The sequence below is a fragment of the Anopheles marshallii genome, chromosome 3 (assembly GCF_943734725.1).
Source record: "Anopheles marshallii chromosome 3, idAnoMarsDA_429_01, whole genome shotgun sequence".
NCBI classification, from domain to species: Eukaryota; Metazoa; Arthropoda; class Insecta; order Diptera; family Culicidae; genus Anopheles; species Anopheles marshallii.
Window position 1 is genome coordinate 12,631,797 of NC_071327.1, and position 25,358 is coordinate 12,657,154.

The 25,358-nt window shown below is 44.0% G+C and overlaps 4 protein-coding genes across 4 annotated transcripts; 2 read left to right on the forward strand and 2 right to left on the reverse strand.

Moving 5' to 3' along the window:
- Nucleotides 1-7,774: 7,774 nt before the first annotated feature.
- On the reverse strand, nucleotides 7,775-8,397 carry LOC128714214 (baculoviral IAP repeat-containing protein 5). The gene is made up of 3 exons (XM_053809090.1): nucleotides 8,269-8,397; nucleotides 7,983-8,162; nucleotides 7,775-7,912 (listed from the first exon to the last, which is right to left on the reverse strand). The coding sequence occupies exons 1-3, from the start codon at nucleotides 8,395-8,397 to the stop codon at nucleotides 7,775-7,777; spliced, it is 447 nt and encodes a 148-aa protein (XP_053665065.1).
- A 1,906-nt stretch (nucleotides 8,398-10,303) lies between these two features.
- Nucleotides 10,304-11,656, forward strand: LOC128715019 (ras-related protein Rab-14). The gene is made up of 4 exons (XM_053809900.1): nucleotides 10,304-10,417; nucleotides 10,502-10,682; nucleotides 10,746-10,928; nucleotides 11,479-11,656. Exons 1-4 carry the CDS (start codon nucleotides 10,312-10,314, stop codon nucleotides 11,654-11,656), a joined length of 648 nt encoding a protein of 215 aa, XP_053665875.1. The 5' UTR covers nucleotides 10,304-10,311.
- A 5,935-nt stretch (nucleotides 11,657-17,591) lies between these two features.
- On the reverse strand, nucleotides 17,592-22,365 carry LOC128713689 (uncharacterized). The gene is made up of 3 exons (XM_053808553.1): nucleotides 22,315-22,365; nucleotides 21,532-22,219; nucleotides 17,592-21,262 (listed from the first exon to the last, which is right to left on the reverse strand). The coding sequence occupies exons 1-3, from the start codon at nucleotides 22,363-22,365 to the stop codon at nucleotides 17,592-17,594; spliced, it is 4,410 nt and encodes a 1,469-aa protein (XP_053664528.1).
- Nucleotides 22,366-23,409: 1,044 nt separating this feature from the next.
- LOC128711791 (cyclin-H) lies at nucleotides 23,410-24,688 on the forward strand. The gene is made up of 5 exons (XM_053806677.1): nucleotides 23,410-23,526; nucleotides 23,590-23,786; nucleotides 23,868-24,069; nucleotides 24,137-24,477; nucleotides 24,544-24,688. Exons 1-5 carry the CDS (start codon nucleotides 23,410-23,412, stop codon nucleotides 24,686-24,688), a joined length of 1,002 nt encoding a protein of 333 aa, XP_053662652.1.
- Nucleotides 24,689-25,358: the final 670 nt, after the last annotated feature.

The following is a 25,358-nucleotide window of genomic DNA, read 5'->3' on the forward strand; positions in this document are numbered from 1 at the left end:
AAAGAAGAGGATATTGCAAATAGTCTAACGCCCTTCTGCAACCTCTCTTTTGGTCTCTTATTCTATACTGCGATACATGTCATACAAGCATTTAAAGCTATTTAAGCATAAATGTAACGGTCAAAGCAAAGATTTAGACGTCCAATTAAAACACGCGTTCAGGCGGCCGGTTGTGTTCCCTAATTTGGTTTCCCAAACACTCACGATTTCGTCGACCACTGCACTGCAAGGCGATGCGATTCGTTTGCAATTTCCTTTCAGCCGCATTGCACAAGACCTGCACCAATCCGAGAACGAGCACCCGCTCTCGTCACCATCACCACTTGCGCAGGGCAAAGTTGGAAGATCGCACTCGAAAACGGTACTGCTTCCACTGCAACCAAGCGAGGAAAAAAGACCTTCTGTATGTAATTGTGTAAGTGTACAAAAAAAGAAAAACCGTTTCCATTTGCATCAAATGCCCATGCACCGGATCTCGGACATGAATCTGCGCACAGACGAAATAGAGAAATATGAACAATTTTGTGTGTACGAAATAAAATCACAAGACACATCCCACTGCCCTTCCCCGAATAGACCGTACGCGCGCAAGGAGAAGGAATAAGGTATTTTTATAAATAAAACACCGTTGTCCGAAGGTTTTTCTTGTTTTATGTTCCCATCACCCACCCACACCCACAACTCGACTCGATTGGGCCGGAAACCGTACACTACCATACATCTCAATGACCTGTTCAGGACTTTTCTGTTTGTGGTTCCCTTACCGGCGATCTACACGATGTGATGCAGTGCGATAGTAATTTAGGAGATGTATACTATTTTAGTACATTTTAGTACACGTATGCTAATTTATTATACTTGTCCGTAAACTATTTCAGTGTCCGAAAACTGCACTATTCGAATAGTATAAGGGTATTAATTTAGTATGCACATACTATCTTAGTTTGTGTATACTATTTTAGTATACAAATTAAGCAGCTTTATTCTAATTTAGTATATCAGCGCACTTCTCTTTGTGAGTGTACTAAGAGTATACTAATTTGGTACATAGTGTGCACTAATTTAGTTGATATATACTACTTTGTTGTGCAATTGTTTGGTCAATTTGTTTACTAATGGATATGGAGAGTAGAAAAATTAATATGAAAGCATATTCATAATTGATATTTTTTCGTTTATTACAAGTAAATTTAGAGTAAATTTTAACCAAAATTATTGTTTTAATAACAAAATATAACGTATTTTTATGAAAATTTGAAATTTGACAACTACAAACTTCAATTCCACATACAAAATTACACGAGTTGTCAAAATGTTGGGAATCGCGTATCTTGAATTCGCGTAACTCGAAGAAAAAAGTGTATGAATTATGCTAGAAATGAGCCCAAAAAGCGTCGCCTAAACCTTGTAGAGGTGGCCCTGAACTTTTTTTTTTATATTAGAGGCCCCAACTATCATTCCACCCAGGGCCTCCAAGGGGGATTGATCCGCCACTGGCTGTGCCGTTGAATCAGAAAGCGGTGCGCTGCAGATGCACGTCGTGTAGATCATCGGTAACCGTGTGTGGCAACGTACGGGCCCGGCGCGATGGTGTCGGGTGGTGTGTCCCGTTTTAGGAGTGGCATGCGCAAACGCATTTCCCTGCCTGCGCATGTATTGAGGTTTGAGTGTGAGGTGGACACATTTTCCGGCCGCCAAGGTATGGGTACTAGATTGGGGATTGAGTAAGTGGTCCCCATTCCTGTACTTTGCAGCATCCGCACTAGATAGTGTGCGCTAGATACATCACTTTGAGGTTGGTGCGATCAGCAAAGTAGTTTGAACATTCATAAATGAAGAATCTAAGACTAATCTAGAAATAAGAGGACTAATCTATCCAATGTTTAAAAACCGAACATTAAGGTGTAATGGTCTTAAACAGACCAGAACACACTCACTTCCTAGATGCCTCTCATAATCCACGCATCCGCACACAACGAATCCCCGAATTAGATAGTGACTAAAAGCAAGCAATACTTTACGGGCATGATTTGCATCATCGGTTCCCGCGCCAGAACACACCACACGCGACGGATTCCGTTAAGGGGTGCCATCTCTTTTGCCCCCCCCCCCCCCACACATAAGCAGCATATCCCCGACATTCCAGCCCCGGGAGCGCTGGGATATTGGCTATTGGTGGGCTAAAAATAGCCTCCACACAACAGTTAAGCCCCACAGCAAACACCTCCAGGGGAGGTATATGTATCTCCAGGGGATGGGCGCACACACGCACACACCGTGGCGCTACCACGTGATTTTATCACACCCTGTGCTGTGTCGCTCCGTGTACCGTGCGTCCAACGTTTGGACACACGACCTCAAGATGACAAACGTCCGTACGGTCGACAGGGAGCGGCTACCGGCTAGGACGGCAGCAAGAGGAGAGACTTTAATGTCTCTAGGAGGGACTAGAGATTTAAATTTAGTAGTTCGACAACCATTTGACCAGCGCGCGAAACAGGCTAGCGAGAAGGCGAATGGGAGCGCTTGGAATTGGAAAACATCTGCCGTACCGTGGAATGTGACGTGGATGTGGTCGCTACTCCCAACATGGTCCGTCCATGAAAGCGTGTGCAGGCTGGATCCGTTCACCTATTAAAAGATATAAATTATTTAATTAGAGTTTGATGAACGTTGGGATGAGTTTATCGTCGAATTGGGGAGGAGGGAGGTTGAGTTTCGTGAGCACAGACTAAATGCATGAATCTGATTCTCTATTGCGCTCTACTACCAATCCGCTTTAGATCTCCAAGGAGCATGCTCCGCAAGCAGGATTCATGAATCTTTTGAGAGTCGATTCCTGATGTGAATGACTTCTCATAAATGACTTACAGTTCACATGAATGACTCTCCTCAAAAGATTCATATGAATGACTCTTCTCAAAAGATTCATTAACCCATTATATCACAAAAAAATTAATCAAATTTGCGATAGAATGACAGTGGACGAACTTTACAAAGTAATTTTGAACAAAATTCGAAATAAAATAAAAAAAAAGTATAAATTGTGTATGCAAAAATTGATTTTTTTTTCCTTAGATAGTTTAGTCCAGTTCTAAAGAGGTCCAAAGGAAAATAACGTCCCAGTCCCCTCGCTGTGGTTCATTTCTAGAACGACTACAAAGTTTCAAGCCATTCGAATTGAGATTCCGTACCCTCGGGGTGTAATGGGTTAGGCACAGCACTACAACCTACCGATTTTTGAATTTTGTTTCACACAAATTTCATGGTCCGCTCGGGGAAGACTTCCTGTGAGTGCATTTTTGGTGTTGTGAAAATCCCGCTTCCTGTCGAGCTGATTCACACACAATCACGATTGTGTGCGAGTTGCTTGGCATTTGGTGTCGTAAATTTTAGCTACCCAAGCCACGCCATTACCACCCGGACGCGAACTGTTGCTAGAGTGTAGGCAGGCGCGTCCTTCTGCAGTAGGACGTTCGTGTCCTGTAGCACAAACATCTGGAACGTTTACAATTTCCACCCAAGGAATGCTGCTTGAGATGCGGGAAGAGGAGAAAAACAGGATCACCACCACTCTGTTCTGATCCTTTCGGGATTCAGCTGGCTAGTAGGCGCTGCAATTAGACGAAAGAGGGAGAGAACGGAAAGGAGAGAGACGGAAAACAAAACACACATGGTAAGCTGATGGTTTGAAGCTATCGATTGGCTTTTCGTCGACTGTGCAATGTTCATTCCCTTTAAGGTCGGTCTTTGCAATATCCTGAAGGTCTGTCGTTCCTGCAATTCCCACAACTTCTAACTTCTACAAAATCCCCAAATCTTTGACAATGTGCCAGCGGAAACTGTTGCTTTGCAAAAGAAAAACAACTCGTGAATTATGCAACAACTTGCTGTAGCGTGTTGTTCGAGACGGAAAACGCGTCGTGCGATTATGTAACCGTCGCGATCACAACCAAACCGATCGCACACCGTTCAATTCGCACCCCGCTCTGTCCGGGATGATGAGTTATGGCCCAAGTCCACAGTAAGGATCCACCCCGCAGATGCGGGATGGAAAAACCGGCGGCCCAACCACCTTCTCGAGATGTCGATTTTCCGATCGATAGGAGGAAGGTTAATACTGTTAAAAACGCACCTCATCTCCTACATCCTTCATCATTCTATCCTCCATATCCACACGCTTGAACGAACCGAATCGGTAAAAGACGGTATTCATAAATTTACATAGAATCAAAGATGGCTTAGACGAGAATAAGACAAAAAAAAGCAAAACCACACACCCATATATATTTTCCCACTTCTTGGCACTCGTGGACGACGTTTCCATCGCACACATCGCAATCGAAACACGTGCGTGTTGGTTTTTGGAACGTCTACTCAACAGGGACTAATACACAGGAAAATAATAGTTTGTGCACTAGTGTTAGTAGACATTACGATATCCAAGCGAGAGCGGTGCGCGCGTCTGCGCATCTTCCCGGTTGGAGTCGTTTTTTTTCTTCGAAAACTTTAACCAATGTAACACAAAAAAAACACCACACACTCCCCCCCCCCCCTCCCCTCCTCCCAACCCTCTCCGTAGTGAAGAAGTTTGTTACGTCGTCCAACGACGTTCCGTAGTTGGAAGTGCAAAAAACGAGGAAAAAAAAAAAAACAAACCCCCGTTCCGCTATCCAAACGGAACGCCAGGAAAATGGAACGAAACGATTCGAAGAGTGAAGAGAAAATCTTGCGGATAAGAAACATGTGCGCAGGACGGTATACATTCTAAAACCCCTGCTGGTGGTGCTTTTGCTTGCCGAAAGGAAGCACACGAGCGGGCGAAGCAGTGACAGGAGGGAAGGCGAGGTATCCTTTCGGTGATACTTACACACACACACACACGCACGCAGCCCGCGCACGGCTTAACGGGTGGTGGCCATTTATAGAACTTCGTCCTCAGGAGAGGCCTCCCACCGCCCCGAGCCGATGGGCCGGGTGCGCGCTTCATCTTGGGAGCAATAGTCAATGCATCCAGTGCATTCTGCGTTCAGTTGCCGAACAGCGCGCACATCTCGGTTTGTCCTGCCGGTAGTGGTAGAAAACGCGTCGACGCTGTGTTACCCAAAATTCCGGGTTGCGGGCTACGATTCGACTCGAGACGGTGACCACACCACACTGTACGCGCGGCCGCGTTAAGTCCGGAGAGCAAAAAAAAAAAACTGTAGCGAACTCGTGCGGACCACAGCATCTCTTTGACCATCGCGGCCATTTTCTTTTCTTTTTTCGAGCCCCCAAAATCTGCGGAGTGAGCTGACAATTGGCGGAAACACTTTGATTGCGTCAGTCATTGCGTGTGAATGTTGCTGGTTTCTGTTTGCTTCGTACAGTGTATCCAAGTGTGCTTTGAAATTGTAAATGACGACATAAACGCTATCAAAGGTGAACAGTGCAAGTGTGTCTATGAAACTAATTCTACCGGGTAAGCTTCCAAAATTCCGGAGTTAGCTAGAAGATTCCCAGCAAAAGAAGTACCAAGATGGCGCTCCAACAAATTGTAGAATAGTAGACAGTAAAAGTGTGTACGTTTAGGGGAGACAAATATCTGCCGAGATACATTTAATGTGACCAGCAAATTGAGATTCTACGCGGAAAGAGGTTTGCTTCACTTGAAGATACGCTTTCCTGCATAATTCCCTCCCAAAGCAGGCTGTTTGGGAATGTTTTTTTATTCTTTCATTCTTCACGCCCTTGTCCTTGTGGCTTCTCGATTGCTTCGGCAAAATGTTGCATTTTAGCTAAACTGCAGCAATCGTTGTCAGTGGTACAGTAGAAACAAAAACCGGCGTTAGTTGGTTCGTATACGCGCACGGTACCACATGGGAGGGTTAATTTTTTTTTTGGGTTTCCTTTCCTTTTTCCTGGACGAACAGAGATATGGCAGAAGAGCGTAACAAGGCAAAACTGGATATGAATGTTGTGCTGCAGCCGTGCGAGAATGACAAACACGTGATCACCAGACGGTGTGTGAACGTTGGACGAAGGAAAAAATTGGTGACAAAAATGAAACGTTAAGACGGTCGAGTCTCGCCTCCGTGCGGTACAGACATGTTCAAATGTGCGACAATTCTTTGGCATGGTAGATCTGCATGTTGATCCTGATGGATGTTGCATACGTTTGTAAGAACCTCGATAAAAAAGACTAGGACGGAAGATCTCCATAGCTGGAAACCTTTCGGAGTTGTCGTACATATGTGGTTTTCCTTTTTACTTTCGTTATTCCTGTAGCATTTACTGGCCTTTCGAACGCTTCAACTATTCCAGCATCTGTGATGTAACGTGCGCCATCTTTCTTGCTTGTGAAGCAAATCACACAAACCAGCAGCTGCGAAAGTTCCATGCTTCCTTGCATTCAATAGTGCCGTTTGAAAAACCTATGGAATGTAAAGAAGTATGGAGCGCTCGAGCTTGTCCAACTGGGAACGAGGATCCTTTCGCTGGGTTGAGCAATTCATCAAGTTCAAAAATGTCCCCGCGAAACTTACAACCAAACGGGCCCATGAACCGTCGCAAACGGAAAACTATTCCCAACCAGCGAAATAGCAGCAGCAGCACGTACGCCTTCATTCTAGCCATGGTATACCGGCTATTTATAGCGTGTAATGCCGCCTGCGAACAGACCCTGCTGCTGCTGCTGCATCGCAACCGTTTCCCCCGCACATCGTCCGCGCCTCCGACCGATCGCGAATGTTGCAGCACAAGTTTGTTGGACCGCAGGAACGCACCGCGAACCGACGACGAGAGAAAAAGGCGAGCGCAAGAGCGGACCATTGGCCTGTAACTGAACCGTTACGAGCAGGATGTAAAAATATCTTCAGCTCCGCAGTGCAGGACTTTGCTGATGCGCCTGCGTAATATACGCATGCGGGGAAAAGAGCATTGTACGCCGCAATCGCTCTGCCGGCCGGATAAGCTCGGAAGAAAATGATCGGTTTCAACGAGGGAGTTTGCTTGCCGTTCGGCTCAAATCTGCGCGCCGAGTATTTTTAGAAAACTAGGCACACACAATCGTCACTTTCGCGTACAGTCGCGTTTCTAAAATGTGTCATTACTAGTGTAAAGGGGTGTGTGGGTTCACTGTTGCCGCATGGGTCTGTTGGTTTAGGGGTTGTTCGCTGTTGTGACTACCCACATTCAACCGATGGTTTAAAAGTTTATAAATGAAAGTAAATATAGATACAATAGTATCTGTTACCTGTTATTTTACATATATGAACTATAATAATCGAAAATAAAAGAGACAATTATCTTAATTCAGCAACAAAGCAACATTTGAGAACAAATGTTTGATAATGAAAGAAATTTAATGAGAATTTTCTAAAATTAATGAGTATTCTATTAGCAATCATTTAAAAGCTTTAAACTCTTTCCTATAATGACATGCGTGTTTTATTTGCTTGATCGGTGGACGTGTTGCTTTTACCACATGAAAGACAACGGAGAAGCAATATATCCAGAAACGCCTTCGAAGAATGTTCGAAGCAAATGAGGTTACAAGTGATGAATTTAGCCTAGATGTACCACTAAAAGATTAATTACCATGCGGAACACGCCTTTCGTTTTGGATGATGATACTGAAACAGCATTCTCCGACGCTTTGCTTTAGTTTTAAAATATTTCCTCTTATTATTTACCATAACATAACGCCCAGTACGTAGTCGTGTATGGCCGGAAGATTATCCTACACGGTTTTGTATAGGTGCTGCGTTGATGTCAGGATGTGGGCGTCTTTGTCCTAGTTGGTTCGTAGCAGTTTTTCCATTTCCTTCCGTTTCTTCTCTATTAGCATCTTGCCGTTGGTCTTAAGGGTAGTGTAGTTGTTTTGAAACCTCATTTTCAACGTTGCCATCATAAGGTTTACGAATTCTTCACACTGTATCGGAAGGCAACGAAAGTTTTTACTGGTACCGTATCTCCCAATTGATCCCGGTCTAATTTCTTACCGTTAAATTCGCTTCCGCTCGACCATATTTCACAAACGGACATTGTGGTGCATGTTTCCGATGCTCGCTCCACGGGTCGTCCGATTCTTCCCAACCATCCAGCTCTTTGCCACACACGAAGCAGGCGGCTATGTCGATTTCGATATCCGTTCCATGCCAATAGAACCCTGCCTCTGCCATCTGCGCAAAACGGAATCGTTTACATTTAATATACAAGCATCAATCGTAACAAAAGATTATTAGCGTTCTCAAAAGCAAAACGAGCGCTAGCTTCACGAATGTTTACCTTCTGTATGCTGCATTGTTTGTCGGTGGTAAATGGCCAATGTTTGAAACTTTTCTCTCGATCCTCTTGAAGTAAATATATTTTGGCGATGTTGGAAGTGGGCTCCATCGCGCTGGCAGACGATTCCATTATTTAAACCGAGTAATTAATGAATAATTGGCAAAAACAATTAGCTGCAAATCAACAGGGGGAACGTACGATCGGTTGTTTTGGGATCACATCAAAGCTTTGACAGAAACAGACGTTTGAATGCGACCGCCATTTAAATTTCACCGGCGAACGTACGGGTTGGATCACTAATGAAATATGACGTATTGGTTCATGCTGTCCTTTTGACACCCCTGACTGTTGAGTTGTTTTATCTCCTTTCCACGATTTATATGCAGACAGACTGCTTTAAAAATATAGAAATACAAGATAAAACATAATAATGGTCGAATTTTTGGTCACGGTGGTCTGTATGAAACATTTTAATGAATATTAATTAAGAAAAACAGGATGTATATATACATGCCATCAAAAGTTTTGATGAAAACCCCTGTACTTATGTACGGTCAGCAGTTGTCACAGTTCCAACCTTTTTCCTACCATCGCAGCGTACACCAACCGCTTCATCAACAACATTCAGTGTGAATTTGTTGTAAATTTTGCAAACGTATGGTGGAAGGACAAAAGCGAGCAATAAAAACGCAAATCCCAGTCCCTGTGTGGAAAGGAATGCTCTGCTGGAATTCTGTCCACAATCTTCTGCGCCAGCACATCGGGGACTTTCTGCCAGCGAAGTGAAGCAAAATACGTTCGATCGATCCTGCCATCGACACCGATTTCATGCACTGACACAGTGTAATTACGCCTTTTTTGTGATTGAGTTTCACCGAGAGTTGTTCGAAATACAAAATACGGGATACAGGAATTGTGCAAGGGCTCGGTACAACTTGCGCCAGGGAAGTACCTGAAACAAAGATCTCTTCAGTCGATTGGCAGATTTTGTTCTTCCCCATTGGATGTGTATCAAGTGAAACTATTGGAATCTAGGAAGTAAGTAGATGTACAGGGTAAAAGGTGGGCATGGGCAAGAGAAGGAAGGCGTGTGTGTGTGTGTGTGCATGGGTAGTCATAATATCAGTGGCTCCATTCGCTCAGCAGGAAGTGTTTTCCCGATTGAATTACTCATGTCGATAAAATCGTTATGTTTTCCCATGGCCTTGAAACAAGATACGGCCTGCAGTTTTTGGGGGTGGAATGAGAAAGTAATAAAGGTTGGGTGTGAAAATGCACTAAGCGAAAATCAACTTCCCATCTGACCAGTAGAAAGCTGCAATTAACTACGCACGTACGTATATGTTTGGATGATTCAGAGAAACAAAAACAGTTCACCAATCACAACTGGCACTCTTACGGAGATGGTTGGAGTTATCATTATCGTCTCAATTGACCATTAGAAAACCGTATGCTTTCTTATCATTCTGTTTTGCCAAATTATTTTTACTCCAAGAATGATATGATATTTGAACGTTTCACAGAAGGACAGATAAAAAAAAAACATGGGCACGAGCGCACTACAGTACTTTCGGAATGACCAGTCCCATCGAACTATCCGCGCAGAAATGAATTTCGATGATGGAAGAAAGTGCGTTCTACAGTTAGGTTTCATATGAGCCCAGTTTTTCAATAGCAGCACTAAACAATGGGTGCCTTATCAGCAAAATGCAAATTCGCTACGGACCGGATGTGTGTTGGTACAATTTTCCGTTCTCTGCGCCAAACAGAAACAACCGTGCAGCAGAATATTGCGACCGGTTGTATAGCTAACTTCATTTATCGCTAGTTTGTTAACAGAATTCTTGTAAAACACACACTGTGCGGCCCCTTGTACAAGCACGAAATATGAGCGTACTTGCTTCTGTGTCTCAAAAACTGTACGATGGCTTCGATAAAACCTACGAGAAAAGTAAACGGTTTTTTTTATAGAATAGCTCACCATCGCTTTTAATTTTTAGAATTACAAATACCTCTTTTACCTGTCCGTTTTCAGTATTCATCATGTCGGCTGGACCGTATAATTATTCGTATATCTTCAAGTACATCATCATCGGCGATATGGGAGTTGGCAAAAGCTGCCTGTTGCATCAGTTCACAGAGAAGAAGTGTAAGTGTGCAAGGTTTTTTTTCCCTCCAAATCGAACCATCTCCAACGGATGCTAATGCATTCCTTTTCCTCCTGTTTCACCAGTTATGGCCAGCTGTCCGCATACAATTGGTGTTGAGTTCGGTACGCGCATCATCGAGGTTGATAAGCAGAAAATTAAGCTGCAAATATGGGATACGGCTGGGCAGGAACGGTTCCGGGCGGTGACACGTTCGTACTATCGCGGTGCTGCCGGTGCGCTGATGGTTTACGATATCACGCGACGGTAGGAAACGATGGCCCGTTCGAAATATGGGCATTATTTGTAACGCGCATTCTCTGTTTGTAGGTCAACCTACAACCATCTGTCCAGCTGGCTGACGGACACTCGCAATCTAACGAATCCCAGTACTGTGATATTTTTAATCGGCAACAAATCGGACCTAGAAAGCACCCGCGAGGTGACGTACGAGGAGGCAAAAAATTTTGCCGACGAGCATGGCCTGCTGTTTGCAGAAGCTAGTGCAATGACGTAAGTATATGGAATTTTTCTTCTACTTCCTCTTGGCGTAACGACCTACTAGATCGTGTTTGCTATAACTGGGTTACTAGGCTTAGTTTTACCACGTAGACTGATAGTCAGTATACGGCTACGGGAGAACATTTTGAATGGGATTTGATACCTGATATCGGTGCCACTACCAACTACAACGCCTCATGGTTATGGCTCAAGTTTATGGGTATGATTTAAAGTCCAAGTTCAACTCAATGTTCATTAAGAGTTCCTTCTCTCCCGAAGTCATAGGTTAGGAAGCAATCAATAATTTTTGCTACTCTGAACGCTTTGCGATTAAAACTTTTTCTCTTTGGAGGGTTATCTAATTATTGATTTAGTTTCATCAAATAATTTTAGAAATCCAACTTAGGGCATCATGCACCTAAATGCATTTTATGATTACTTATGAACGTAATCGTTCTAATGCTTTGTTTCTTTCATAATCATCCAACGGGCGCAAAATAATCCTCAAGCCCTGTTCGAACCTTAGCACTAATAAACTTTAACCGTTTCCTTACCGTTGCAGCGGTCAAAACGTCGAAGAAGCATTTCTAGAAACCGCGCGAAAAATCTACCAAAGCATCAAGGATGGCCGACTCGATCTGAACTCGTCCGAAACGGGCGTACAGCATAAGCCGGCCCAACCCGGCCGAACGACGCTCAGTAACGATGCGCAAACGAACAAGGAAAATTGCTCCTGCTAAGGAATCTTTACCGCTACTTGTTTCTGCCACAGCACGGTCGATTGTTAGATGTGCATGGTTATGAATGGATGACCGTGTACGGCAACACCGAATCGAATCGATCCATTTCCCATTTCCCCAGCGAAACTGTGAAGCACCGAACTAGAGTGTGTGTTTGGCTCTTCCGTGCGAAAGTGCTGTTAGCAATTGCGTTCAAACCTAGTTTGAAGCACCGGGTGAAGGAAAAAGCACACCAGTTTCAGTAAAGTCATACGCGATCTTGATCGGAAAGTATCAGTTCTACAGGAATGCATGGATCAGTGATGGATGATAACTGATCGTTTACTATCCTACGCTTTTTTGTTGATATTTCATACCATACCCACGCAACGCTAACATTCGAATTAGGATATCGTTTCTTTTTTCCTACATAGAACAATTCCGCGCTTTTTGTTAAGTTAATTTTGTTGTTAATAGTTTTGTGTGGAGGCAGCGAGGAAACAGAGGAAAGCACGGACGATCCAAACATCGTTCCAAGACTACGAACAACCGGTAGTACCTAGACTGTTTGACGGTACGGAACCAATTTTAAGTGATCAAGATGAAACATACCCAATTTAGTCGATCGGTAAGATGATGTATTTTATTGTGGCAAATATAGTAAGAAAGGGAGTTATATTTATGTTTTCCCGCTAATATGTTTTAGTTTTAGTGTTCTTTTTTTCTGTTTTGTTAAACAAACAAAGTTCCAGCATCAGGATAGTGCAGGATTATGTGTAGCAAAAGTGTGTACCAAACACAATCTATCCACCATAGCCGTATCAATGGAATGTAAACACCTTCAACATGTTTATCAAACACAATGAAAGTCTTTGTATCGAGGAAGAGGTTTTAGCGTGTAGACACAAAGGTCGTCCAAATGGTTTGTGGCCCCCGTCACGGTGCATAATGTATGGAAAGACAATTTGCACCTATTAATATGTATTTAATCGTACATACATCACATCGGTTGGTAATAACTGGTCTAGGAGGAACAGATCACGAAAAAGACAGTTTCCCCCCGGGGACCCGGAGGCGGGGCCGAAAAAGTAAAGAGTAAGGTAAAGATATTGCATTGCTTTTAATTTCTATCTAATCCCCCCACAAGGACGAATGAGAGCGAGTGAAGTACGAAATCTCAATGTTGCGAGTACAAACGCGAAGAAACCAACCATATGAAGTAGTTAAATTGTGCGACGGATGTAGATGTTTGAAACAAAATTCAATAAATGATCTAATGATATTCCATTACCTTGTTCCGTAGTGAACAATCTTCCTTTCTATCCCAAAATTCTATCAGAGCGATAAACTTCACATATTAATGCAAAAGGCAAGAATGAGCGAGAAAATAGAACCACAGTTGATGGTAAAGTTTTGCAGTATATATACTAAAGAAAATTATAAATTAATAAAACCAAAAATGCTGTAACTTAATTTCTTGTAGTATTGCGATAACAGCGAACAGAAGGATGTTTTCTATAAGACAATTGTTCAGGTAACTGATAAAAAAGATCCCATCTTTCCCGTTGTGGACATTTGAAACCATCCTTCGAAAAGGAATAAAAATATGTAACAAGATGTAATTTTTTCACAACTAATCTTTAGTGCAGGCTGAACTGCAGCAAGGCCCAGATGGCATGATAAGCGGAGGTGGTATATGGTTAAATTAGAATTTGGCAGAGAAACGAAACCTTTATAGCAAAGATTGGATAACGGTAGACAAAGAATAAATCGCTAGAAGTGAATAGCCAACTAAAAACGCTGTCCGACGCTCCGAAAGGTCTGTGTAGAGCGGCGATTAAAAGATGATCAATATTTAAAAGAAAAATATTATCATCAATAATGCAACAAAAACGTTAAGTATTTCAAGGAAACTGGTAAAGAAAGAAATTTCAGGGTCCGGGTTCAAAAGGGAAGTTCATTGATGAATCTTGTGTGTACAAGATTCTCTACAGTGTAGAGAAAGTTTAAAATATGTTGTCGGAACAATTTGAATCGCAAGGGTCACTAAGGCAAGAGGACTCTCCTATTTGCTATTGAATATAGCTGTGGGAGACATGAGAAGTGCCAGCATGTATCATGACAGGGGCGGGATTCGATATCCGGTCATAATATCCGATATCCGGCACGATGGTCATCGGTTCACTTCAATTTCTTAGCTTCACAGATGATATCGACATCATCGGACGGACATCTTCGGCGATGTGTAAAGCGAGGCCTTTAGCATTGGAGTGAGGATCAATGCGATCAAGACAAAGTACCTGTTTGCCTGATGCTCTGATTATGATAGGGACCGCCTGGGAAGCAGAGTATTAATTGATGGAGTGGAGTACCAAACTTCGGACAATAACTTAAGCCATTCCTCGCTTAGTATGGGCTCCTCAAAGTCCTGTGATCCAAAGGTCTCCAACAAGATATCGTACAGCTCTCGCCATTCTCGACCATATTTGTGAGCAGGGCGTCTGAAGAAGGAGAATCAACTACGAAATAACTGAGCTGTTTGTCGAAACAGACGTAGACATAGACAAAGATACGGGACTAGCGACCGTGATGAAGATGCGAGACTTAAGCCCTTCCAGGAAGGTGTTCGTCAGCGATCCGTTCGGCAGCGTGGTGCAGAGGAACGGCGCTTAGAGAGCTTAACCTGTTGGAGATTGGATAAAACCAGCGTTGGTGGAAAGCACGCTTGGGTCGAGTTTCCAGGAAAAGAATTGATATCCTGGCCATGCCAACACGCTCGTTAGTATATGTTCTTTCCCGGTGCACGAACAGAACGCTCTTTCTTCAGAAAGAATGTTTTTATTCCAATTCTTCATGTGCTTTTACGGTATTATGAGAGAAATTGATGCCTGTTGTTTGCCCAAATGCCTGGGTCCTGTTGCTTAATACTTTTGTTTTGTCTTTAATTACGTCATGTTCTTTCCTTTCCGCTCTAGGAATGTGTTTCGAACGCAAATTGTAATGATTTCCTCCCTCGTGAGGCAGTTAACTGTCAGTTCAAATAAGTAAGACACACGCTTGTCCGCCGCCATCGTAGCAACCGTATCTTGTTAGTGTACTTTCTGGCATTTTGAGCACGAAAAGAACGACATTTTACGTTTAATGAGTGTGTTTCACTGCTCCTACTAATACTCCTTCACGGAATGCAATATCGTTACACATTCTTACGCGTCGGTTGTTTGCAAAACCGATCGATACGATAAACTAGTGATAGGCGCTTTTTGTGCACGTATTAAAGTCTTTAGAAACGTTCGAAAATAGCGAGTGTGTAGTAAAAGCTGCTGCTGATCACTAAACGCCCACGCACACACACATCAGACAGCTCGTTCAATTATGCTTTCGAAAGGAAGTGACCATATGCGTATTAGTGTGCCAGGAAAGGAAATCAAAAGCCGCTGTGTAACAATTTTTTGCAACGGTGCAAAGCCGTGACATTTCCTACCAATACAGTTAACATGGTGTTGTAATTATTTTGGGCCCTGCAACAGCATTCCGAACCGACGAACGAACAATTGATTGCTCTTCTCCCTACACTAAGTCCAACAACTAGCCAACAAACAAGTATGGAATAGTTTTCTGCTCTTATCTATTTTTCCCTTTCATTTTCCTAGCCTTTTGATCTCTATCACACGTACACAGAAAAACCTGGGTAAAAGATACATGCATACATATACATAATACACTCTTCTTTTGCTTTCTTCTACCTATTGGGTGGCTCCGCCATAGGCGCCTATGATCGGTCTATTCTGAGCAGGGGGGCAGGATGGGCTTTTTGGGTGAGATCTTGGACCATGTGATTGACCTATAACAGCAGAACGAATCCTTTTACGGATAGGGGGGTGCTGTGGTAACGGGACCCACAACACAGCGGTCTAGTCGAGATTTGGATCCACTATCATCTTGTTGGTGACGCCGTGCACGTAACGTTTACACTAAACAACGACTCGTATTACACATGCAACAGCGGGAGTAAAAGTAACGTTTGTTGAGCATTTTCTGCTCCTCTTTTAGTAGACTTTAGTCTGATCCAGATGTAAAAATCGGAATGAATCTTTGAACTGAATGAATGACTCTAAATCTTTATTTTAAAGATTCATGAATCCTCAAACATTTTTGAATCTTCAAACACTTATGACCGTTGACGTTGGGTCATTTTCATAGGTCAACGCAACGTTGGGTCAGAAACTCTATTTAGGTTATCGCTTTAGGTCTCCACGGGGCGTGCTCCTCCAGTAGGATTCATGAATCTTTGCAGAGTCAATGCCTGATTCGAATGACTTCTCACTACAGATTCGTATGAACGACTCGTCCCAAAAGATTCATATGAATGACTTGGTGGTGTAGGCATTCGAGATATTTCATGCTTGAGATATTTCAGAAGCTTAATAAGCGATTTATGAACCTTTGAAGAATTGGAAATCTTGAATTGGAAGAATTGGAAATCATGGGTCTTTGGTGAAGGATTCGTCAATCTTTGACGGTTCATTAATCTGTGTTGATTAGTTAATAGTTTTTCAATTATTTTGAGGGATGATTCGCTGAAAATACATATGAATGATTCGTTGCAAACGATTCACTAAGCACGGCACTAACAGATTTGGTGCTCATTGTGGTGAATTTGATGCCAGTAAAGCAAAAAACATGTGCTTTCGATGTAGCCGTACGGGTGTTGTAGTCGTACAAATCTTGAAGAAAACGTACTGAGGAGATTGTTCTTTGGAAAATAACTCAACACAAACTGATTCTTACGAATCCCTTCCCGCTATCGCTTGATTGTTGCAAATTTTGAGGGTTTCCCATCCAAGATCCAACAAGTGTTCCATTCTCATTCCATCGTTTACCATACCAGCGCACGAACAAAACACGGGTGTGTTTTTAGTCGCTATAATTGGATGTGTTCTATCTATATCTACAGGCTGCAATAGGCTTGGGTGTCTGCTTTCTTGGGTGCATAATATCGTTTAGCATTTGCCTTTTCCGTATTTAGAATCTACTCACTGTAAATAGCTCTTTGCTGCGAATGCAGCCCTTCTTATATGCTTTTTTTTCGATTGCGTCATTTGTTTGCTTTGTTATGCTTTGCTTCCATGTTGTTTCTCTGCTAAATCTATGCTTTCAGATGAAATATTCGGTGGATGTAGTAGCGAGTGTAGTGTAGCGTTCTCTGCTGTGACGGAGGTGCAGTTTTCCTATATATATACCGGGCATTTTATAATTGAAATGTTGATTATTTACTAATTATTATGTGACGTTGCTCGTTACTAAAGCGGCCGTGCCATTTCTTTATTTTTGCGAGAAATGTTTAAGCTGTCTCCCTAGTGCCTCTACTAGGAAAATGTCCGGTTTGAGTCATGCGGTTTCTGATTTTGCTGCCTTGTATACTGGAAACTTAATAGGTTAAAAACACTCCCCATCTCGGCAATCATCATTCGATAGGCGTATCTCTAATTAAAATATCACGATATTATCTCTTTGCGGTTAAATGTAACGCTTCCCAACATAACTTCACTACTTTTAAAAACAAAAAAAAACACAATTCCAAAGTACTGAGATAGGAGAAGTCGATTGGCGATTGGAGAAGACTGACAGTGTAAGTTAGAAATAAAATTAATTTAAATGCCAGCATCCCTGTGTGAACACCTGTGATTTTGTTGACCTATCGCTCACATTCAGTCGACTGTCTACCTATACAGAGATCTCAAACGGAAACCGCCCATGCGGTGTTCGTATCGAACGACCCAATAAAAGGAACCCACAGACCAAACTAGTTTTTCCCTGTGTTTTAAAATGAAATCTCACTGTAAATAGTCTTGCACAAGTCTTATCAATTTTTGCTTACAAACTCAGAGGTATATGTAGAAAGGAACACAAATAAACATAATTACCTTCAACACGCGTGGCCAAACGCGACGCCAAACTACGTCACGAGCGTTAAATCGCCGCCAGTATTTCTTCGCGCCGAGCTTACCTCCGGTGCGGATGCTTTCCGTGCCAGCATATCCGCGGTGGTGCCACTGCCGAGGCTCATGCTCCCATGGTAACTGTTGGCCATCAACGATACAGAACCTGGCAAACTTCCCTTACTGCTGCCACCACCACCACTCGCCATCAGCTGCTGCTGGTACATTCGCCTGTACTCGGCATACATTTGGCGGGCTTGATTGAGCACCCGTGTCACGTTGTGTTTGCGCACCATCTTATCGAAATGCATTGCCATCTCGTTGTAATCCATGCCCGTCTTCATGATGTAGTCCCGATGCTGCAGCAGAATCGTTAGGCAGAGAAACATTAGGAAGGGATTGCCACCACCGAACTCCTGGGGCGGCGGAAGCACTCCGGCGACCTTCATGCTGGGAATGGTGCTGGTGACTGTGCTGGCGGTGGACAGCGGAACAGTGACGGCGGTACTACCAACCTCACCAAAGTTCACATCGAGCCCACTCGGTTCCAGTGGAAGTGAGGAGATAATGGTTGGCGAAGCTAATACTTCCGTCGGTAATATGCCTTCCTGTTGAGCAGTAGTGCTCTCCGCGTGCAGTGTTCCTGCCGCAACACCGGTAACAACGGACGCTTCCGTACCCTCTTCCAGCATCTCGCCGTCTCCATCATCCGCCGTCATGTGTAGCAGAGCCGATGGTCGGTTATCGATTGCGTTCGACGCAGCATCGAAGAAAGGATTATTTGGGTGAAATTTAAACTTCACAGCTGCCGGTGAGCGCGACAACGGTGAATCATCCGACGAGTCAGAGGAATCGGGCAAGATCATCGAGTTCCGCGCCGAACCAGGCACGGAACGTTCGCCATTTTTTCGCACCAACCGTATCGGGGTGACGGATTTCTTGCCGAGCGTTGTCTCTTCGATAATTTCCCCATCGTACTCCAGCTCCGGATGTTCATCGGGCGTGGTTGCTGTGCGCTGCTGTATCTGGGTCACCTCACCAGTTACCATACCACCCGATACCGGACTTACCGCATCCTCATCACCGCACTCGTGATGGAGCGGATTTTCCCACACAAATACATCGCTGCTCACGTTTGCACTGGACGTGCTGATGCGCTTGCTATCACGATGCTCACTCACGATGCTACCCGTTGCACCGCCAGTTCCCGTACGGCGCCGTCCCGGTTTCTCCCGATAACGTACCACGTCCCCCGTTGGCTCCTCAACTCCTTGCCCGAGCGGGGAACGATCACAGATTTCATCAATTGATTCAATTTCCATTGCCGTATCAAACGTTCGCGGTAGGCTACCATTATTGTCGAGCTTGCTGTACGCTATGGTGGTAGTTGAAGTCGTCGACGCCGTCACGGCAAGCGGTACACGTCGATCCTGTGTCGGAGCAATTGAATCACCGCTCTCCGGTGGCGTCTCCAGATCCATGCAACTACTAAGCGTATAGAACCGTTGCTGCTTGCTGTGAAAATCGTTACCGAATACATGGCGGTCGAGGTTTTCCAGCTCGAGGCGCAATTCCCTCGTCATGGAAGTTGTCATCGGGAAGTATTCTTGCGAATCGTCCGGACTGCTCCCCTCTCCGACCGTTGCAGCTACAGTGGAAGTTCCACTCACAAACAAGTCCGCCGGTCGGTGGAGATAAGATTTCGCTTCAGTTTCATCGTTTGTAGCCGATTCCTCGCGTCTAATGTGAATAGGTGATACGGAAGCGGAACTATCGTCAACGATAAAACTACTGTTGTCGCTAGATCGCGATAGTGCCGTCGTTGTTGCCATCGAATCCATTCCCATGCCGACACTCGTGGCGGAAGAATCGGAATCGTCGAACGATGATTTCGTCAGCTTGATGACCGGTTTCGGCTTCAGCTCGTTGTACTCGATCGTTTCCGTCGAGTCGTCCCGTGACACTTCGCCCCCAATACCACCGGTCGTGGTCGTCGTGTAGCTGCTGGTAGTGGAATCGATGGAACAGCTGTTGTTGGCGTTGCTCGCGATACTAGCGTTCGTGAGCATCTTTTTGGTAACCAACCGATCGCTAATGCGGCTCTTGTTCATGGCGGCAAAGCTAAGGAACTCGTTGAAATTTTTTACCAGCTTCGGTTTTGTCTTTTCCATTTGACTGTTGGAACGGACAGTGCCATCGATCATATTTCCACCATCGACGCTGTGCGTTTTATCCAGTGAAGCAAATATTCCTTTCCTGCTGGCCACTAGCTTTTCCTTCAGATCATGGAAATGTCCCACCCCGGTCGTTCCACCCGTGCCCGTCGCACTGGCGGCAGAAGTGAAATGTTTCTTTTGATTGCTTAGCTGCCTGGCGATCATTTTTCCCGTTGCGGCCGACGTCGAGAAAAGACTTCGACTACGCCCTATCACCGGCGAGTTTCGTACACTGCTAGCCGCGCTACTACTGTTCGTGCCGGGAGTTGTCGATTCGGGTTTAAAGTCTGTCGCCGCATCGGTGGGCGCTCTCGTTTCACCATCTCCGGCCAACTGCTCTTGCGTCGAAACACTTTCCATCGATCCGTCGATGAAAGGATTCGTTTTGCTGTTGCACTTTGTGGTGATTTGATGCTGCGGTGAATGGAATACACTATCGTCCACATCGGTCGCATTGTCATCCTCGCCCTGGCCCGTTGAATGTCCTACCTCGAACCCTTCCTGTATGTTATCGTCATCTCCCACACTGCGCACGATCTTTCTTTGCTTTACCAGTGCGATCTTTGCCTCGTCCAGACTTTGATGGATCTTCTGCACGTGCCCAACCTTTGTGGAGTAAATGTTTTCGCGCGTTATGTTCTCATCCAAGCTAAGGTTGAGACGCCGTGACGCATCTAAACGCCCACCAACGCCTACGCCACCGTACCGTTCGTACCGACTCGACTGATTCGCTAGTGGATTCGTAGAAGTGCAACAGGACGAGCTAAGCGACAGGGCCGAACTTTGTCGTCGAAGGGCGCACACTTTCGTGTACGGATTTTCGCGTGGTGTTCGCAACATAACCGAAGGGCTTTGGCTGGGCGGTGGATGAATGCTTTCGTCGGGCGGTGGTGGCTCGTATTCCCGTTCGTACAGTGCCAGCTCACCCTTCGGTGCCATCGGTGGTAGCGAGCTCCAGAGCACTTCCAACATACGCAGCGCATCATCGAACGCAAACTCTCGCTTCATTTCGAGTAGCAACCAGCGGTAGCAGAACAGCAGATCGTCTGCCTGGTGATGCTTAAGGTAGGCGAAAAAGTCCGGATCATAGTACTGCAGCGCCTCGGACAGATGAGCGAATTTGAGCGTCATGGCTATGCCGTCCAGCATAAAGTTACAGCTCAACCGTTCCATAATGGCACAGAAGCAGATGTAAGCTTGCGCTTCATCGCCCATCGTGACCAGCAACGGTGAGGCAATGTCCGACATGCCTTGACAGTAGCTGACGGCCGGATGATTCAGTGCGTACGTCGTGAGCACGTTGAAGAGTGCGGCAATGTTCTGGTTGTCGTCACTGCCGGCATAGAATGGATGTAACCGATCCGTGCGAAGAACATCCTTCCGCACCATACTTGTCACGTACGCCAGCTCACCAACGATGTTACCTCGCTGCATCGTGCTGCGCCAAACGTCACGCAATCGAAAGTATTCCGCTAAAGAATTTTACAGAAAAAAACAAGATACAAAACGAATTGGACAATGAGTATGGGTCACTATTGCAAAACAATAAATTGCATTATGTCGGATTTTGAACGGATGTTTAAAGCTTGTAATGCATTATTCATCACCAACAATTTGCACAGGCGAATGGTTCCGAAAGGCAACAGCCCAATAAAAACGATTACACTCGTGCTGCACATTGATGATAAGCTTTTACACATTAATTGACCTTGCACTGAATGGAAGAAACAGTTGCACATACCTGACTTCTTTTTCATGTACTCCATCCGTTCCCTGCCCGTCATGCCATCGGGGTAAACGTTTAGTATGTGTTTCCACACAACACGCCTCAGACTGGGGTCAATTCCACCCAGATAGATCACTTTGCGAAGCTGTTCAGGTGCCAAAATTTGACCAACAGAATCTTGCAACTTGCGAAACTCTGCATCTGCTAGGGGCGGCCTTATTGGCTGTGTTAGGAGCGGGTCCTCGACCAGGTTGAACGCCCGTTGCACCATCGAGAAGGTTTTCTCCATCTGGTTCATGATCAGTCCGGGCAGCTTGTTTTGTACGTATTTCTGTCCGGCACCGATCGATTGCTGCAACGATACCAGCTCGCGCGGAATGTTGGTAGAAGTGGCTGTACCGTTGCCGTCCCATTCTGATGCCTCGGAGAACGGTTTTATGTCGACGCGAAGGTTCAGGCAGGGTTCACTCTTGCTTGCGATCGATTGATTATGGGCACGCAGAAAGGCAGCCTCCAGATCCCAGTCGGACAGTACGACGAGATAGCTTTCCTGACCATTCGCTTCAATCACCTTGTAGCTGATACCAAAATCGGTTTTCAAATCGAACGCTTTCGCAAGCAGCGAGTAGAGCACCTCGAGATTGGTAATCTGAGGATCGACGCTAAATTTCCTCGTTTCCGATGGGACATTCTTCTCGCATTTCTGTACAAAAAAGGGTAAGGTAGAATAGACACCGTCATAAAAATCGTTACAATTTGAACATTCGATTGTTCTTCCGCTTTAACGTATTCAATTACCTTCACTTTCACTCGCACTGCTTCACGGCTGTGACCGTACATACCGGACATGATCGAATGCGTGCGTAAGGCCAAACGACAAGGACGAGAAACTTAAACGACAATGGATGCTGTTTTGCTTTGGATGAGACCCAGTCAGCAGATGATCCGAAGATGTACACATTAATGTGATTTTAAAACACACGAATATTTCTACGCCATTAAGTGTAACTATTGTTCCCGGAACGGAAGGGTACAACACACCTTTTATGATTGCATTTTCCTACTCTCTTTCTTTTGCACAAGCCCACAAACGTTGTACAACCCAAAACCTACGACGGGTGTTCTGCATTATCCTGTTCACTGAAGGAACTGCAGAGTGGGCACACATTGCACCAGCACTACCATACGGTCTCAGACACGTGGTTGTATTGTTGCAACAATCTACAGAAACAACCGATAAAACCGAGCAGATGGCACAGCTCGGACGGCGAAGCCAGCGATCCTGTCTGTTTTCTGGCCTTTTTTTAAGTTTTCCCTTGTGGTTTTGATAAACTATTTTTCTTCTTTGTTGACACTTTGACACATTTGACGTTTTGCATATGGTTTCCCAAGGTGAAGATATCACGTCTGAGACACACCAAGATTGCGAATGAAAGTACATCTTTGTTTACACTCTGCTACAGGACCGCGTACACGAATCGTTCATTACGATTTTCTGGCAAATGTTTGCCATTGCCATTTACAGCGAATTGAAAGATTAATCATTGTATTGAAAAAGATAGCTAATTCCATTCAATTCCTTCCGTTTATTCTCTTTTCCAAATTGAACCACAAAATATAATCGTTTACATCATATGTTACAAAACATTCATTTGGGCTGATTCCACGCTGATTTGCGTACGTGTAGTCAGGCCTAAATATCTTTAGCAAAAAAAAGAAAATAAAATATGGGGTTCTTTCATCAAGCAACGCTGTTCAAATGTACGTTGACAGCACATGAGGATACAAAACATGTCATTTACTCGCTCGCAAAATACAAAAACCAGAGTGTTTTGATCCAGAAGCGGCATAACACCTCAGCAATAAAACTAATCGTGCATTAACAAGTGAAAAATGTATTCCCTTAGCTCACAGAAAAAGTATTGGACTTTCAAAACGGAACAGGAGTTAGCCGAACTGCGTGTGAAACAAAATGATCGATTCATTACCAAGCATGGTGCCAGCATGACGGTGGGTTAGATACTGTTTACTACGCAAGCAAAGTCGCTAACTTGCGTTGAAATTTATTTGTAGGAGGAACAGAAACAGGCACACTTTCTTTCCGCAGACGAGGAGCGATTGTTGCTGAAGCAGTATGAGTTACAGCTTAAAGAGTTTTGTAAACGTTTCGAACCTCCGATGCCGAAATATGTCGTGGGAACCGCATTTCATTACTTTAAACGCTTTTATCTGAACAATTCGTCTATGGACTACCATCCAAAGGAAATTTTGTAAGTTGCTATGCGCTAGAAGAGATTTCAATTATCATATAAGTAAATTGATACATCTATCCGATTCTTCTGTGTTTGTAGGGCAACTTGCGTTTACTTGGCTTGCAAGGTGGAAGAATTCAACGTATCAATTGCACAGTTTGTGGCTAACATTAAGGGTGACCGAGTCAAGGCTATGGATATAATTCTATCGAACGAGCTATTGCTAATGCAGGAGTTAAACTACTATCTCACGATCCACAACCCGATGAGGCCGATAGAGGGATTTCTCATCGACATAAAGGTATGATGTTTTGCAATGAATAGTTCAATTTCCATTGCCTGAATTTTTAATATCATATCCTTTTCAGACACGATGCAATATGAGCAATCCCGATCGTTTGCGACCTGGTATAGAAGATTTCATTGATAAAACGTTCCTTACCGATGCGCCACTGATGTACGCACCATCACAGATAGCACTTGCCGCCGTCCTACATGCCGCTAGTAAAGAGCAGGAAAATTTAGATAGTTACGTTACGGAATCGCTGTTTGGGTCCGCCAAAGATAAGCTACCCGTACTCATCGAAGCCGTACGAAGAGTTCGTTCTATGGTGCGGACCATCGAACTACCGCCGAAGGATCGTGTACGATTTCTGGAGAAAAAGCTCGAAAAATGTCGAAATCAGGAGAATAATCCCGACAGCCAGATGTGAGTGGAAAGGATCGACTTCTTTACCGAAGAAAAATTGCTTTATTTCATCTTTTAATATTTCAGCTACAAACAGCGAATGAAGAAAATGTACGAAGACGAGGATGATTTAGATGTGATGGGCTCTTCGTATCATATGAACGTTTCAGATGCTAATCTAGATGTGTCGCAGCTAAACACGACAAATCCAGCAAACATGACTATCGATTAGAACGCATCAGGTTACGGGGAGAATCGTAAGCAAAATTCGGATGTATAATAAGGTTGCATTTAATTAATGTTGTCTAATGTGTTTTTTTCTCATCTTGAACATGTTTTATGTCAATTCCATTATTTTATTATCCTTTATCACAGATCTGATCAACGATCAAAAGTATCCACTTTGTACAGTAAATTCATCTGTTTTTGAAATTATATAGTTTTCGGATAAATTTGGAAAGGATACAGTAAGACACACATTTATCCGTATTAAAATAACAATTCAATCTTTATTACAATCATTTGAGTCGCGGTATGTATCGGCGGTAAAACTGGAAGATTGAATCATCTGTCTCGTCGCGTCTGTTCCGTTCAATTCAGGGCATCACATCAGTTATCTGCATAGGATCTTAGGCTGCCATAAGTTCTGCTAGAAGTAGAATTAATGCCATTTACGAAATCATAAGAATGGAGGAAACGTAAAAAAACATCCACCAATATTTTGGCTTTCACGTTCAGCATTGAGGCAAAAGGTTCAGAATTATAATCCATAATCATCCATGGGGTGTTTTCCTGAAGAATATTCAGCTGATAAAATCGGGAAGTGTAAGGTAACTAGGAAAAGCTCATTTATCCTCAGGAAAAGAATTGTTCTTTCCAGCGCAAAAATTATGTCGTACATA

What these genes read in the sequence shown, in the direction of transcription:
- LOC128713689 (XM_053808553.1), bottom strand. Translation starts at nt 22,365, where the DNA reads ATGTCCGGTATGTACGGTCACAGCCGTGAAGCAGTGCGAGTGAAAGTG. An exon ending in CAGTGCGAGTGAAAGTGAAG is followed by an intron (nt 22,220 to 22,314) that starts GTAATTGAATAC and finishes TTTTTTGTACAG; the next exon opens with AAATGCGAGAAGAATGTCCC. An exon ending in GTACATGAAAAAGAAGTCAG is followed by an intron (nt 21,263 to 21,531) that starts GTATGTGCAACT and finishes AAAATTCTTTAG; the next exon opens with CGGAATACTTTCGATTGCGT.
- LOC128715019 (XM_053809900.1), top strand. Translation starts at nt 10,312, where the DNA reads ATGTCGGCTGGACCGTATAATTATTCGTATATCTTCAAGTACATCATC. An exon ending in GTTTACGATATCACGCGACG is followed by an intron (nt 10,683 to 10,745) that starts GTAGGAAACGAT and finishes CTCTGTTTGTAG; the next exon opens with GTCAACCTACAACCATCTGT. An exon ending in GCAGAAGCTAGTGCAATGAC is followed by an intron (nt 10,929 to 11,478) that starts GTAAGTATATGG and finishes TTACCGTTGCAG; the next exon opens with CGGTCAAAACGTCGAAGAAG.
- LOC128711791 (XM_053806677.1), top strand. Translation starts at nt 23,410, where the DNA reads ATGTATTCCCTTAGCTCACAGAAAAAGTATTGGACTTTCAAAACGGAA. An exon ending in TACCATCCAAAGGAAATTTT is followed by an intron (nt 23,787 to 23,867) that starts GTAAGTTGCTAT and finishes CTGTGTTTGTAG; the next exon opens with GGCAACTTGCGTTTACTTGG. An exon ending in GATTTCTCATCGACATAAAG is followed by an intron (nt 24,070 to 24,136) that starts GTATGATGTTTT and finishes TATCCTTTTCAG; the next exon opens with ACACGATGCAATATGAGCAA.
- LOC128714214 (XM_053809090.1), bottom strand. Translation starts at nt 8,397, where the DNA reads ATGGAATCGTCTGCCAGCGCGATGGAGCCCACTTCCAACATCGCCAAA. An exon ending in AACAATGCAGCATACAGAAG is followed by an intron (nt 8,163 to 8,268) that starts GTAAACATTCGT and finishes CGTTTTGCGCAG; the next exon opens with ATGGCAGAGGCAGGGTTCTA. An exon ending in GAGCGGAAGCGAATTTAACG is followed by an intron (nt 7,913 to 7,982) that starts GTAAGAAATTAG and finishes CTTCCGATACAG; the next exon opens with TGTGAAGAATTCGTAAACCT.